Source organism: Saccopteryx leptura, chromosome 4, assembly GCF_036850995.1.
Source record: "Saccopteryx leptura isolate mSacLep1 chromosome 4, mSacLep1_pri_phased_curated, whole genome shotgun sequence".
NCBI classification, from domain to species: domain Eukaryota; kingdom Metazoa; phylum Chordata; class Mammalia; order Chiroptera; family Emballonuridae; genus Saccopteryx; species Saccopteryx leptura.
The window spans coordinates 130,717,865-130,735,402 of record NC_089506.1 but is presented as its reverse complement, the minus strand read 5'-3'; the positions used below and the strand labels follow the sequence as shown (position 1 = coordinate 130,735,402).

Below are 17,538 nucleotides of genomic sequence, written 5' to 3'. Positions count from 1 at the left end.
CAACATTAACTTCATCATAATAATTCAATAGTTCTACGTTGCAACTTTGGGGCCTGATATATTAGTCAGTCATGAATTCTTTTTTAAATGTAATAAAATATAAATAGAATTACTGAATCACGTGTATTAAGAATAATCATTATTTTGTAAAATTTCTTCTAGAAGTACATGTGTGTATGTAAGAACATAAAAGCTTATTTGAAAATGTAAAAAAAAAATAATAATAATTCAATAGTTCTATACATACCAACTTGGCAGCACAAAAAAGATTGTATTTGCATGCATCACAAACAATTCCCCAAATATTTCTGCTCTTTCATTATTTTTTTATTCCTTTTTAATTAAATTTACGAGGTGACACAAAATTATGCAGGTTTCAGGTGCACAATTCTACAACACATCTCTGTGCACCTTACCAAGCCCACCAGCCCAGTCTCTGGCCATCACCATTTACCCCCCCCCCCATCTCCCTCTACCCTCCCCCACCCACTACCCCGACCCTGGCAACCACTACACTGTTGTCCACGGAAGAACACTTATTTTTACCATGACAACATCCTTTCGGCAAAAACAAGTAATTTTATCTTCCATGTTGAGCTTTTAAACTTACAATTGCATTTACAGCAGCTCTGACAGAATCAACTTCTAAAAGCTTCACTTTGATTCCATTTACCGCACTGACAGAACAAATGCACAAAAGCTTTGAGTGAAAAAAGTCGAACTATTCTTGGAATTAATTGATTTTCTATTTAAAAAGCAGCATTGTTTAAGGTCCTTTTCTGCTAACGGAACCAATTCATAACAGTCATTGCTTCATTTTTCATGTGTACAAATGAAAAACTTGAAATAAAAATTCAAAAAATTAATTTTTAAAAGTTATTTGATCTAAATGAGATCACATTTCACAAAGACATATGAAATATCTTTTGCACCTGTATATATTTATCATCTTGAGATGCAACCTTTTACAAAAAGCTCCTAACTTTTTAAATAGATGCTGATACACTTTTAGCAGATCTGGCATACCTCTGGTTGTTGTGTGATCAGTGAGAGCACTATAATTCTCATGGTAGACGGTAAATGTTGATAAACAGTGTGTGCATGTTAAGTATCAAGAAAGAAACTCAGTACTTCATTCTTCAGTAAACATACACTCCAATTTTTAAAAATTCATTGTTGCTGGGTTTATAAAAAATTAAAAAAGAACTGCCAAATAATAAAATAAATAGGTTTTAGATTTATGCTAGACAGTAAACGACAAAGCTACTGTAGTGAGTGTGCTCTGACCACTCTCCTCAGTGATCTATAGCAGGGCTGTTTTGTTTCTATCTGCTGTACACACTTCACCAAACCAAACCTCGTTCCGTGTTTTCCCGACTCCATCCACTGACGGCTGGGAGCTTCATGCTTTATACAGGCTATGGCACAACAAGCAGAAAAAAAACACTTAAAACACTGAACTAACCAGTACGACAAAAGCAAGGGCCTTAGCTTTTCCTCCCTACCTTGTCAGGGCACACACCACATTTTGTCAGCACGCATCCTGCATGCTGCTCTGAAAGGGAGAAGTTACTTATTGTTGCATCTCAAAAAGATAGAAAATTAAAGACAAAGTTCCCCAATTTATATGTTTCACATACTCAAATGAAATCTCTTCACTACAGCGTGTCGCACACACCACTAGGTAACACCTCTGCAGACATTACAAGTACACATGGAGGTCTAATTTTAATATAACTAACGATACCATGTCATCACAAATGAGAGATCTGGAACAAATCCTCAACTGAATGGGACACTGAGACAACACACTTAAATTTTATCTGTTCTCAGCAACAGTTATGGAGAAAGTAAACAACGGGCAAGTAAACAATCATGGCATTTTAATATGACCAAAGGCTCATTGCAAAACCTGATCAGACATTACATAGTACTATAAAATAGGTTTTAGCTGTAAAGTTATACGAGAGTAATACACTGTACCCTCAAAGAAATATTCAATATCTCATATATAGGCATTTATTAAATTTTGATTTCACAGTAATTTTCCTGCTTAGTTTTAAGGAATTACTGGTACCAATTGATAATTAATGCTAACAAGAGACTACATTAATTACATTCTCTTCAAATTGATTCTAAATCAGTGAGATAGGAAAAATGAATTGGAAGAAACACTACATAAAAATTAAGAAATTTATTATTTTAAAAACTTCTCAATTAAATGGGCAACATATTTTTACCTAAATAACTTTACAAGTGGTAAATTGGTATTTGCTCAAACAATAGCTTTCTTCAAGTATTTAATGTGAGCAAAAAAATAATTAAAAAATTCTTTTAAAATGCAGTCCTAGGCATTGGCCAGCTGGCTGGGCGGCAGAGCGTCTGCCCGGCCTGTGGACGTCCCGAGTTCCATTCCCAGTCAGGGCACGCAGCACAAGCGACCATCTACTGCTCTACCTCTCGTCCTCCCCTTGTCTTTCTCTCCTCCTCCCTGCCTCCCGCCCCAAGGGATGGCTCGATTCGGGCAATTTGGCCCTGGGCACTGAAGAGGGTTCCACAGCCTTGCCTCAGGCACGGCTATAGCTCAGTGGCTGAGCAATGGAGCAGCCGCCCGAAATGGGTAGACAGCATTGCTCTGTACAGCGCTTGCCAGGTGGATCCTGATCAGGGCACATGCGGGAGTCTATAGTCCTGCCTCCCTGACTCCCGCCTCTCACATAATAATAATAATAATAATAAAATTAAAAAGTCCTAAAACCAGTTTAAACTGTAAGTTTAAGGAATATAAAAAAGTACACAGAATTCAGGATTTAGCATAGCGAAGATTAATACTGGTTCCACACAAATAATTTTTAAAAGAATAATACTGGCAAATTTGTTGGGTAAAGGAAGGAAAAGTTACACAGAATTATTAACCTACACAGCCTACCCAGTGGTGGCACAGCGGATAGACCACTGACCTGGGACACTGAGGTCCCATGTTCAAAACCCTGAGGTCATGGGCTTGAGTCCAAGGTCGTTGCCTTGAGCAAGAGGACTTGGTTGGAGTCCACTGATCAAGGCACATATGAGAAGTGATCAATGAACAACTAAAATGCCACAACTACAATCTGGTACTTCTCATATCCCTCCCTTCCTGTCTGTCTGTCTGCCTCTCTCTTACCAAAAATAAATAAATTCTTAACCTACACAAGATGCAAATCTAAGCAGTGCTAATGCATGTTCCATCTAATAAATTTTATCATGTCATGACTAAATGAAATTCTTTATGTGACTAGGATGAAATTTCATAAACTTAATAGTAGCCAAATTTTTATCAACTTGTAAAGTTTTCTGTAAATTCTTCCTTTATATATTTACTTGAGTTTCTTAATGCCAAGAAAACATATACAAGCAAGGGTAGAGATGTCACTGCACAAAGTCTGAGCCCCAATTGCCGTCATGTCAAAGGTTGGGGTTGGAAATAGATTCCTCCAAGACCACAAGGCAAGAGAACTAGCTTTTAACTTCAGGAAGAAGCCCCAAAACATCAGTCTGATTTATAGAATTTCTCACTAAAAATCAAAAAGTTTGAAAAGTGACACAAGAAAATACAAGTGCTAAGGATACTCAATGAAGCACTTTCTTTCCTAACAGCAGAAAAGTAGAAACCTGCCTCAAAGAAAACGACTTAGTTAATTAAAATAAATGAACTATATATAGCCTGCCCTGTGGTGGCGCAGTGGATAAAGTGCAGATCTGGAACACTGACGTTGCCGGTTCAAGACCCTGGGCTTACCTGGTCAAGGCACATATGGGAGTTGAGGAGTTGATACTTCCTGCTCCTCCCACCTTTCTTTCTCTCTCTCTCTCTCTCTCTCTCTCTCTCTCTCTCCCCCCCCTCTCTAAAATGAATAAATAAAATCTTAAAAATAAATAAATAAATAAATGAACTATATCTACACATCAGTATTTTTGGAAACATGGTATTAAGTGAAAAAAGAAGTTATAAAAGTATATATAAAGAAAAATACTCTCTATTTATGGAAAAATCTCAAAACCCACAGAACAATATATATTTTATGAGTACTACATAATAAAAATATAATACATGCATGACTAAAACATATCACCAATATGACAGTGGCTACCAACTGAAAAGGTGTGAATGTAAACTTGAGCTTTTATCTCTACCTGTTACAGTCTCTTTAAAAAAATAATAAATTTGGAAAAAGCAGACTTAACCTTAGTGGTAGATATAAATCTATCTGTTTATGTTTTTTGTACTTTTCTATAGGTTTGTATTATTAATTCATAATTAAAAATAAAAACATGAGTTACTACTCATATTACTTTTCTCTAAATTGAAAAGAGGACATTATTAAAGGAAGTTTAAAAACAAATGCACCCTTTATTCATTTATTTTTAACTGCTATTGGTCCATGTAATCAAATCCTAGCTTTATGCCACAGACCTCAGCATACTATTTGAAAGAAGTCATGCTAAATCTTTATACTATGTCTTAAGAACTGTAGAGTTGCAGCAACTTGAACTGGTTTTAAAGTCTTTCGACTTTCTTCCCTTCCCCCAAATACAGTGAAATTACTTTCCTTAAGAGAGTATTTTCTACTCTTGATATTCATCTCCCAAATTTTTCTTCATAAACTGTTAAAAAAGAAATTTCAGTCCCCTTTTCCTACTAGTATAGACTTAATTGTGGTGATTTTCCTAATGAGAACAGATTCTCAGAAACTAAATTAGTTTCCTCACTGTACAGAATCACATTCTCTAAGAAAAATCTTAGCAGTTGGATAACATTATAAACTAGGGTTACAAGAAAAAGTAAGGTAACTCAGTGGTTTTCAACCTTTTCACAGTTGGGGATCAGTAAAAACAGAATTATTTAAGGAACTGGTAAAGTAAAAATCACCCTCAGCATAAGTGGATTTGACTAAGAGCACTGGATCCATAATCTTCATACCATATCAGGGTGGTTAAATCTTCTGCCGATTGGCACAAAAGTTCTGGTGGATGGTCTGCCAACCAGTTGATGAACACTGGGGTAACTAACATGAACTAAGCACTATTATGTGCCAGGAAATCCTAGCACTTGACACTGATTGTCTAATTTAATCCTCACAACAAGTTTGTGAAGTAGATACAGTGAGTTCTGCTCCAACGATTGTTTGGAAAATGTGCATTTGTTCCAATTCAGTTGACATATTATAAAACAATCTGAGCATAACATGAATCTTGTGTTTGCTTAGGCATGATGGTATCTGCAGGAAATGCTAGGTAAAGGCAGAAAAGTGCACTGAGCTGACCTGGGCTATGCAGGGATAAAGACACATACCCATCTCAGACATCTGTGGGCCCTATCCAGTGGTCTAACTCTACATCTAATTTCAGATTAACCCCATTTCCACTACTTAACTCACAAATACAACCTTTCCAACCCCATTTCATAAGTTAACCTCAGGTCTTCTACTAGGTAGATTTATGTATTTCTTAACCATTTAACATATGTAAGCCTGTTCTAGTTTTATTAGGTTCTTTTCATCTTTTTTTTTTTTTTCTGAAGCTGGAAACAGGGAGAGACAGTCAGACAGACTCCCGCATGCGCCCGACCAGGATCCACCCGGCACGCCCACCAGGGGGCGATACGATACTCTGCCCACCAGGGGGCGATGCTCTGCCCCTCCGGGGGATCGCTCTGCCGCGACCAGAGACACTCTAGCGCCTGGGGCAGAGGCCAAGGAGCCATCCCCAGCGCCCCGGCCATCTTTGCTCCAATGGAGCCTTGGCTGCGGGAGGGGAAGAGAGAGACAGAGAGGAAGGAGGGGGGCAGTGAAGCAAATGGGCACTTCTCCTATGTGCCCTGGCCGGGAATCGAACCCGGGTCCCACACACGCCAGGCCGACGCTCTACCGTTGAGCCAACCGGCCAGGGCTCTTTTCATCTTTTTAATGTGTCACCAATTAAATGTCTTAAGTGTTGTATCTCTAGCTCCATTTTTCAAATAATTCCTAAGGTTTGGTTTTTATTATGCAATTTCATAAAGCACAATAATTTTTTAAAGATTTTTTATTTATTCATTTTCAGCCAGAAGAGAGAGAGAAGGTGGGGAGGAGCAGGAAGCATCAACTCCCATATGTGTCTTGACCAGGCAAGCCCGGGGTTTCGAATTGGTGACCTCAGCATTCCAGGTCAATGCTTTATCCACTGCACCACCACAGGTCAGGCAACACAGTGATTTTTTAAAAACATGTATGTTGTACTAAAAAAATTGTCTATATTGTTATAATTCCCATTTTACAGATGAGGAAACTAAGTCTGGGATAGGTTATGTGATCTGTCCAAAGTCATGAAGCTTGTAAGCAGCAAAACAAGATTTGAAGCCACACAATCTACCTTCCTCCCAGTAATTGACATCAAATAGCTCTATGGTAGGTATCACAGAGTTAAACTGCTTTCCAAACACAAACTTCCCTCTCAAAGAGACCAGAGCCATAAAATTTAAAAAGTTTACAGAAGTAGTTTGCCTGAAGAGTTTTAATATAATATACAGTTTAAACAAAAACAATTACATGAAGCACCTTTATATCTGTATACCCTCCCAAAAATATTAAAATGTTAAATAATATATAATACTTAAGCTAGACAAGATGTTGATTTTCACAAACTGTTTTTCAGTTCTAGATATCCATTAGATTCTTTTTCATAGTTTCTATTTCTCTGCTGGAAGCTCTTATTTTTTCACTCATTGTAAGTATTTTCCTTTACATTGCCAACCAGGATTATAAAAACTACTTCAAAATGTTTGCCTGCAAATTTCAACATTTAGGTCATCTCAGGGTTGGTTTCAGTTATTTGTTGTCTTTTTTTCACTGAAACTTGATCACATTTCCTGGTCTTTTTTTTATTGTGGTAAAATATACATAAACTAACCATTTTAACCTTCTTTAAGTGGACAGATTAGTGGCATTCAGTACATTCGTTGTGTTGTGTAACCATTACCATCAAAATTTGTATACTTTACAAACTGAAACTCTATACCCCTTAAACCAGCAGTTCTCAACCTGTAGGTCGCGACCCCGGCGGGGGTCGAACGACCAAAACACAGGGGTCGCCTAAAGCCATCGCAAAATACATATTTATTATACAATACATTTTTAAACAAACTATATATTTCCGATGGCTTTAGGCGACCTGTGTTTTGGTTGTTCGACTCCCGCCAGGGTCGCCACCCACAGGTTGAGAACCGCTGCCTTAAACAATAACTCCCCTATTCTGGTTTTTCTTATATGGAGTAATTTTGGATTCTATCTTGGACATTATGAATGTTATGTCATAGAGACAATGGACATTGTCATATTCTTTGAGTATTGATTTTTGTTTGTTTCAGTAGGCAATTAACTTGGTTGGACTCAAAGCGTAAACCAGGGGTCCCCAAACTTTTTACACAGGGAGCCAGTTCACTGTCCCTCAGATCACTGGAGGGCCAGAATATAAAAAAAAAACTATGAACAAATCCCCATGCACACTGCACATATCTTATTTTAAAGTAAAAAAACAAAACGGGAACAAATACAGTATTTAAAATAAAGAACAAGTAAATTTAAATCAACAAACTGACCAGTATTTCAATGGGAACTATGCTTCTCTCACTGACCACCAATGAAAGCGGCGCCCCTTCTGGAAGTGTGGCGGGGGCGGATAAATGGCCTCAGGGGTCCGCATGCGGCCCGCAGGCCATAGTTTGGGGACCCCTGGATAAACTTTGTCTCCTTGGTGCAGTACAAATTTCAGTCCATCCCTTTATTCTTAGTTGTGCGGCTCTGAATCCACCCTGCACATGTGTTCTTCAGGGGTCAGACAGAGACTTGGGTAGAGCTATATACAGATTTCAAGGCTTTTCCACTCTGGCTCTCTCCTTTCTAGAATTCTAACTTTCCAATAGTTTCAGTTTCTTTGAAATATGTCCTCTACTCCTTCAGGCCAGAAAGACTTTGGGTTTCCTTTTGGAGTTTTATTAGCCTCTGTAATTAGTGCCAAATGTAGAGTACTCTCAGGATAAAAGCCATAAAAGTGAGAAAATTTACTGTTTGCCACTCTCTTCTTCCAAGTATCAATTAACCTCCAGAATGTCCCTGTTTTTCTTTATCTTCTGAGATGTGAGGCAGTTATTTTTTATATTTTTCCAGCATTTATAGTTGCTATCTATGGGAGGGTCCATCAAGTAGGACCATACAGAAAATAGATAGTTGACTAATCTTTACATTATTTTTTATACCAGGTAAAAAACATTGTGAGGTATTAAAGATGTTTATTACTACTCAATTTTTTCTTAAGTATACAAATAAATGCAATGTCTTAGATCATACAAAAATTAACTTAGGCATTCCCTATCACTAAATAACTCAATAAAAATTCTGAAAATGCTCACTGAGATATCTAGACCAAAGGGAATTCAGAGCTACAAATAAATATAAGGACTTCATGGCAAACCAGTCCCTAGACACTGTGACTTCGTCTCTCTGGATCACTTTTAAAGACAGCTAAAATAAATACATATAGAAAACAATTTTTTATAGTTAGATAAAAGCTATCATTTTTCCGTTTTATATTCATCGGGGATGAACCATACAAGTTAAAAATGCTGTCAAGATGCCTGACTGTGGTGGAGCAGTGGACAGAGTGTCCACCTGTAATGCTGAAGTCACTGGTTCACAATCCCAGGCTTCCCTGGTCAAGGCACATATGAGAAGCAACTATGAATTGATACTTCCCACTCCCCTGTCTTCTCTCTCTCTCTCCTTTCTTTAAAATCAATAAATAAAATCTAAAAAATAAATGCTGTCAGGCTGATGGTGCTGAAACTTATTACTTAATGCTAATTTTCATTTATGAATTCTCTCATACCCCTTTTCTTAGAAACGAGAAACAGGAGAAGGGAGCATAAACCTACTGAACACCATTATTCCTCTATTTTTGTACTTAATTTTTTCAAAAGACTGAGTTAGATAAAAATACGTGAAAATTTGACATATTTTCTAAACATCATTATATTCTCACCAGCCTATGGTGACATCTATTGTGGTTACTATCACTCTAAAATATACAACAGATTAAAATTTTTTTTAAATTTGAAAAGAGACCAGAAAAAAACACAATAGAACACTTCCAAAGCTGAGCTCCAAAACTTCCATTATTAATACAGTTTAAGAAAAAAAGATTTGTGAGTGCAAATTATGTTGTATTCAAATTCACTGGATAAAAAGCTGTGGAATACACTCCATAATTTCTGAACAAAGAGTACGACATTCCATAATTGGCTACTTACAGGTACAAAGACAGAATCTTCATTTAATTTTATAAAACGTAACTGCTTTCCGTCTTGATTAATATACTAATTCTGTATTACTTTTCTTTTATAATAACCTATGTTCAATATCTTTAGAGTAGTCAAACCAGATATTAGGTCATAAGAATCATAATTTCTAGGTATTATATAGAGTCCCTAATATTGTATGATTTTAGTGAACACAGAGTACCATGCGAAAACAATATTTTTTATCAATATAACAGCAAACGTTTTCTTTTTCTTTACTCAGTTTTTAAAAAGTAACTCAAAGCATGAAGAGATCTACATGACATTTGGAAATGGTTAACTGATTCTTTTCAAAGATTGACTTTCAGTGTAAACATACAATCTAAATCATGAAAATATACTCAGACTATCTGCAATTATTTGGTCATAAATCTTTATACCAATCAGCAAAAGCTACAATAACACAATTCATATCAGACGTGAGGATGAAGGTAATCCAAACACATATAGAAATGAATTTAAGGAGTCAACCTGAGGATGCTGAGATCAACATCAGCTTACTAGAGAGTGAGTATGAGCAGGTAGAAAAGGCAGAAAGAGAGGGAGATACAAACAAAGAAATACACAGCAAATACAAAAAAGAGATAAAAGATCAACCCTGATGGGAGAGGGAGGAGAGAATGACAGACATTAGACTATGGTGGTGATGGGTGTGTATGTGTGTGTGAGTGTGTGAAGGGGTGCAGGACTTAAGAAAGACACAAAGGCACAGTTTTGAAGAAGGAGGGGAACAAAAATAGAGACAGGGAGAGAAGCAAAGAGAGGGGGGAAAAAACACAGAGGCAAAGTAAGAGCCAGACAGAAAGGAAAAACTAAGAAAAAATACAGACAGGACACGGAACACATAGCCTACTAATTAGGCCCAGCAGCAAATGAGCAAGAATCCCTTTCCAGTCTCGCTGATCAGGTTAAGTCCTCTACTTGAGGAGAGGACCAATTTAGACATAGGAAGAAAGATGGGAAAGTCCTTAATTTATACTTGGAGGTGATTTTATATATTTTACATACAGAAGTGAATCCTCTCACTAACAGTTCTTCAAAAAGCAAAATGATTTTAAAAAATAAGTACTCTAAACTGCAAACTGGTAAATTATACCATTATTAAAAAACATTTACTGGTTTTCCCTATACCTGTACCAAGGTCCACAGCACTTGCTACTCCAAGTCCTGGCCTTGCCAACTTTTCCAGACTCCTGCTGAAAAGCACGAAGCTGTTTCATGACTCTGACCCTCCACTCTCCTCTCTCCTTCTTCTGTATAGTAAACCACTCCTTACAAGCCCACAGTCAGGAGTCTTATCTTTTCTGAGACTGTCTCTGACCTCTCTCCTCCTTCTACTTCAGACTTTCAATAACTTTCTCCCTTGGAATTCCATTGTATCTCAGTGCTTCTATAATAACACTTACCATATACTATTTTATTTTTTTATTTTCTCCTCTATTAGACTAGAGTATCATCTCTTTGCACAACTACTGGCTATTGGAGAACCTTAAAGAAATAGGCACCTAGTAATTGTTGAATGATCAGACTAATGCAGGAACAGACCTTAGCTGCTTCATCAGGGTGAAAATCGGTAGAACTAAGGATTAGCATCTTACCTGTTTGGAGTTGGTTAAATACAGTTTTGCTCCCAGATTTAAAATCTGTAGCTTAACCAGATCATCTTCACTTGTGAAGCTTTTAGCCATCTTCCTCAAAACATCGGGGGCAATTTTAGGGACACGTTCACAGTTTTCTCCAATTAGCCAAAGAATACTTGCTCTAGCCACAGGAACCTAATATCAGAAGCAAATTATAGAGTTACAAATAAAATAACCATACTCTCCTTAATATTAACATAGAAAAGTTTTAAAATATTACAAGGGTGGCCCTGGCCAGATAGCTCCATTGGTTGGAGCACCATCCGGAAGTGCAGAGGTTGCTGGTTCAACCCCTGGTCAGGGCACATATAGGAACAGATCGATGTTCCCGTCTCTCTTTCTTTCCCTCTTTCTCTTCCTCTCTCGCTAAAAACCAATAAACTAAAAAAATATATTACAAGGGTGCTACATCTATTAATTCATCTAATGTATAGCTAAGAAATGCTCCTATATTTATGGATTTTCTCTAGTTATTAAAAAATAAACAAGCAGGAAATCACAAAACTGATTTCAGAGATAATACCGTAAATAGATACAAACCACTGGTCTAAAATAATTTTTTTTGAGAGAGAGAGGAACATCAAACTGCTTCTGTATGTGCCCTGACCAGGAATTTGAATCAGCAACCTCTGTGCTCTGGGATGATGCCCCAACCAAACATGCTATCCAGCCAGGGCTTAATTTTTATTGATTTTTTAGAGACAGAAGAAGGTAGAGAGAGGGGAGGAAAGGGAAGCATTCATTTGTTGTTCCACTCAGTCGTGCTATCTTTAGTTGCTTCCCGTGTGTCCCCTGACCAGGGATCGAACCCACAACCTTGTCATTTCAAGACAACTCTCTTAACCAACTGAACTAACTGGCCAGGGCCTAGAATCTTTTTTAATAAACTTATTGGAGTGACATTGGTTAATAAGATCATATAAATTTTAAGTGCACGTTTTTATAATATACGACCTCTGTATTGCATTCTGTGCTCACCACTCATAGTCAAATCATCTTCTGTCACCACTTATTTGGCCCCTTAACCCTTCATCACACCCACTCCCCTACCCTCTGGCAACTACCCCACTGTTGTCTGTGTCTATGAATTTTAGTTTTATATCCTGCATATGAGTGAAACTATATGATGATTCTTAGCTTTTTCTGACTGATTTATTTCACTTAGCATAATAGTCTCAAAGTCCATGCATGCTGTCACAAATGGTGATATTTCATCTTTTGGCCAAGTAGTATTCCACAGTATATATACCACATCTTCATCCAATTTTCTATTGATGTACACTTTGGTTGTCTTTGTGTCTTGGCCACTGTGAATAATGGCACAATGAATATAGGGGTTTATATATCTTTGTGAACAAATGTCTTCAAGCTTTTGGGTTAGATATCCAGAAGAGGAATTGCTGGGTCATGTGGTAACTCTATTCTTAATTTTTTGAGAAATTTCCGTACTTTTTCCATAGTGCTTGTACCAGTTCACACTCCCACCAGCAGTAAATGAGTGTTCCTTTTTCTCCACAACTTCTCTAACACTTATTACCTGTCTCATTGATAACAACCATTCTAACAGGTGTGATATGATATCTCATTGTAGTTTTGGTTTGATTTCCCTAATACCTAGTGAACTTGAACATCTTTTCATATATCTGTTGGCCATTTGTATGTCTTCTTGGGAGAAGTGTCTGTTCAAGTCCTCTCCCCATTTAATTGGATTGCTTGTTTGTTTATTTGTTTGGTGTTGAGTTGTATGAGTTCTTTATATATTTTGAATATTAACTCCTTATTGTAGCTGTATTTTGCAAATACCATCTCCCATTTGGTTGGTTGCCTTTTTGTTTTGTTGGAGGTTTCTATTGCCGTGCAGAAGCTTTTTTGTTAGAGATAGTCCCATTCATTTATTTTTTACCTTCACTTTCCTTACCTTTCGGGCCAAATTAATAAAATTTTCTCTAAGACCAAGATCCATAAGTTTAGTACCTCTATTTTTCTTTTATGTAATTTATTGTATCAGATCTTATATTTAGAGCTTTGATCAATTTTGGATTAATTTTTATACCAGTTTGAAACCCTGGGCTCACCCGGTTAAGGAACATATGAGAGTTGATGCTTCCTGCTCCTCACCTCTTCTCTCTCTCTCTCCTCTCTAAAATGAATAAATAAAAAATTCTTTTTGTGTACAAGGACAAACTATGATCTAGTTTCATTCTCTTGCATATAGCTTTCCAATAGTCCAAGCACCATTTCCCAACACTATTGAAGAGGTCCCCCCCCCCCCATTGTGTGTTTTTGGCTCCTTTGTCAAAAAGTATATACCCATATGCATGAGTTTTATTTCTGGGCTCTCAATTCTATTCCATTGGTCTGTGTGTCTGTTATTCTGCCAATATCATGTTGTTTTTATTATCATAGCTCTGTAGTATGATTTGAAATCAAGTAGTGTGATACCTCCAGCTTCGTTCTTTTTTTTTTTTTTTTTTCAAGATTGCTTTGGATACTTGCGGTCTTTTGTGACTCCATACACATCTAACAATTTGTTGTTGTTTATTTTTTAAATGACATTGGGATTTTGATAGGGATTGCATTAAATCTGTGTATTGCTTTAGTTAATATGGCCATTTTAACTATGTTGATTCTTCCAATTCATGAACACAGAATATCCTTTCATTTCATTGTGTCTTTTTCAACCTTTTTTTTAAATCTATACATTTTTAGATTTTATTTATTCATTTTAGAGAGGGGAGAGAAAGAGAAAGATGGCGGGGTGGGGGAGGAGCAACTCCCATATGTGCCTTGACTAGGCAAGCCCAGGGTTTCAAACTGGGACCTCAGTGTTTTAGGTCGACGTTTCATCCACTCCACCACCACACATCAGGCCCAACCTCTTTTAATAATGTTCTGTAGTTTTCAGTATATAGATCCTTCACAGCCTTTAGGTTTATTCCTAGTTATTTTATTCTTTTGGTGGAAACAGCAAAAGAAACCTTTTTCCATTTCTTTTTCTGAAGTTTCATTGCTAGTCTGTAAGAAAACGATAGAATTTTTCCTTGTACATCGATTTTTGTATACTGCAACTTTACTGTATTTGTTTCTAATAGTTTTGTTGGAGTCTTAAGGATTTTCTATCATATATACAGAATCATTTCATCTTTAAAAACTGACACTGTTACTTCTTCCTTACCAATATTAATTTCTCTTGCCTGATTGCTCAGGCTAAGACTTCCAGAACCATGCTGAATAATAGTGGTGAAAGAGGCATCTTTGTCTTATTCTTGTTCTTAGAGGAAAAACTGTCAACTTTTCACCACTGAGTATGATACTAGCTGGTTTGTTACATATGACTTTTATTATGTTGAGGTACTCTCCTTCGGGACACATTTTATTACATTTTGTTTTAATCATGAATAAACTGAATGTCTTTTCTATATCTATTAATAAGATAATATGATTTTTATCCTGTTTTATTAATGTGTTATGTTATATTGATTGATTTGTGTATGTTGAACCAGCCTTGTGCCCCTGGAATGAACCCAATTTGATTGATGTATTACTTTTCTAATGTATTGTTGTATCTAACTTGCTAGTATTTTGTTTAGGATGTCTGCATCTGTATTCATCAGAGATATTGATCTTTCTTCTTTAACGGTGTTATCCTTGCCAGGTTTTGATGTCAGGGTTATGTTAACCTCATAAAATGTGTTGAGAAGTATTGCCTCTTTTTCAATTTTTTGGAGTTTGTGACGGCCTCTAGGTCATTGAGTTTGGTAGCATATAGTATTTCATAATGTTCCCTTCTAAATATATAAGGTCTACCGGAAAGTTCTGTCCGTTTCTATCACAACAAGTTTTAACACGTAAGCACGTTTATTTGGCGCATGTGTGTCTCTCTATTTTTATCACTTAATGTATACATACTGATGTAGCAAATTAACTAAAACAAAGTTGATTCACGTTAGTCTTATGTGTGAAGCCATAGTGTACCCATGGCTACTGATAAAGTTCATTTACGCCACTGTAATTTTTACGAACTTCAACAAGGAAGAAATGCTACAGAAGCAAGTCTGTCACATCCACCATATTCCCTGGACTTAGCACCCTCCGACTATCACTTGTTTTTATCCTTTCAAAATTTTTTGAAGGGCAAAAAATTCAAAAAGAAAGAAGATATCAAACAAGCACTGGTTCAATTTTTCGCATCAAAAGATAAAACATTATTCAAAAATGGGATATACAAATTGCCCTCACGCTGGCAAGAAATCATTAATAATAATGGCAATTATATTATTTAATGAAGTTTATTGCCAGTAAGAAAATTTTATATTTTGTTTTATTCCAAAAATGGACAGAACTTTCTGGTAGACTTTATATTTCTGATGTCCATAGTAACTTCTATTCTTTCATCTCTGATTTTATTTATGAGTCTTTCCTTTTTTTTCCTTAGTGAGTCTAGGCAGAAATTTGTTAATTTTATTAATCTTTTCAAAAAGCCAGCTCTTTATTGTGTTTTTCTTGTATAGTCTTTAAGCTTTCTATTTCATTCAATTCTGTTTTATATATTAATTGGGGTGGTTTCCCACTTATTTTGAATTCAAGGTCTTTTTAGTGCTGCTTCTTTCTGCAAAAAGTATTTTCTGTCAGCCTTGCTTTTTCTCCTGTAGGTTGACAGGACAGTGGAGCAGGCAACACACAAAACTACCTTTTGTGAATGGCCAAAAACAGTGTGAATTCCCTCCTGGGAATTTCACATCTATGAAGAAGGAACTGAGGCACTGCACCAGGCGCTGCTTCTTGTGTCTCCTCTTCCTTCCTCTAGAGAAGGGTGAGGAAGTCCTAAGTAAAGATGTTGTCGTGGGCAGGTCATCACCACACAAGAACAGTGTTGTAATTTTTATCATTTCCTAGAATCTTGATTCCATCAGAGATCTGCAAATTCTTGAGCCAAACCTGGCTAGCCATGCCCCTTTGTTTATGTATTACTGTTGTTACAGTGAGTAGTTGCAACAAAGTCCACTAGCTGAAAACATTTATAATCTAGCAGTTTACAGAGAAAGTTTGTGAACCTCTACTCTAGGGTACTGATTTACAAACCTCAATGCCCATAAAAATCAGCTAGGATTCTTACTAAAACTGTAGTGTTCTGGTATCAGTTCCAAAATAATAGTTCTGGTGTACAGCCCAGGAATTCATGTTTTATGAAGTATCACAGATGATTCCTGAAACAGGTGGTCAGCAAACCATGTTTTGAGAATCACAAATAATATAGAAAAAGGAATAGATCCACTAAAGGCTGTAATTCCAAATCAAAACAGTTATGTCTTTTATATGTTTACATCTACAGCACTGGGAATATACAAATCTGAAAAGATTATCAAGGTCTGGCTTATAAAATCATTAACGCTTATTTGTTATTTGGTTAACAAAAGAAATAGGGATAAGATAAATTTGTCCAATATCGCATTTTGGCATTATGTATCTTTAATAATGTATACTTCAACATAATTTGTTTCTTAAAAATTATTGCCTTGTTACAAATTGGAAACCTTCCATCAGCACCATTAAGACCATAATTTTAGAGTATGTACATTAGTTTTATTATTGTTTGTTTATTTGTATTATACCCTATTCCAAAAGGAATTTGAAGAGGTATGTAAATTAGTTTCTGTGAACATTTTCACCTACTATGGAAATTTTGCTTTTTATAATAAATGAAAAAGCCAATAATAATTGTTAAGAGGTAGCATTAGACACATAAAAAGTAGTAACACAATAAGAAATAACAATCTTTGTATGAAGTCCAATTCCCAAATAAAGTTTTGATATATTCATTATATGCAGTTTCACGGCTATACAGGCAACTGTTAAAGAAAACAGTGAGAATAAGGACCTCTGCACAGCTAAAATTTTATCACAACATTTACCACTCAAATTCTTTCAAAATACTCATTTTATGAAATAATATAAAATTATTAAGACACCACTAAGTTGGATCTCTCACCAGAATGAGAATGAGGTCATCAAAAAAGCTTTAAAATCAAAGTATGTATTTTCAAATATTGTAACAGAATCATCTTTAAGTTAAAATTAGAATAAGTCAGTATGCTTATGTAATAAGTGTATGTAATAAGTTTAACACTAAATGCTATTACAAATCCATTCATGCGGTATGAGAAAACTGATTATCTCCACTGTATGTATGCTAATTTCTGCAAATAAAGGGGTTATTTCTCATGTTCCAAAGGTTACACGGCATTAAGACCTCACTCCCAATCTATTACTTTAAATTTGAATAAAAAAACAGCAATCCAGTGGGCATATTGAATTTTCCAGTATGAAGCAATTCAAGTTGCTATAATGAAAGGTACTTCTAAATAAGAATATATGGGCAATTTCAGGTTTCAGTTATGCTAGCTTTGTTTTTCTTAAATATGTTATTACATATTATGGTGTAAAAATTAGAATTCTATGACATAACAATCTATTACCCCACTTTAAGTCATTTCTTTCTGGTAACACTTACAAATGTTTATAATCAAT

At 36.0% G+C, this 17,538-nt stretch overlaps 1 protein-coding gene across 2 annotated transcripts in view; it reads right to left on the bottom strand.

Annotated features, from left to right (window-relative positions):
* Positions 1-17,538, bottom strand: part of AP3B1 (adaptor related protein complex 3 subunit beta 1) — a 315,994-nt gene that overhangs the window by 137,018 nt on the left and 161,438 nt on the right. For both annotated transcript variants that reach the window (XM_066381706.1, XM_066381707.1), the window contains exon 15: positions 10,969-11,145. In XM_066381706.1, the coding sequence (XP_066237803.1) occupies positions 10,969-11,145 (177 nt within the window). The remainder of the gene's footprint in view (positions 1-10,968; positions 11,146-17,538) is intronic.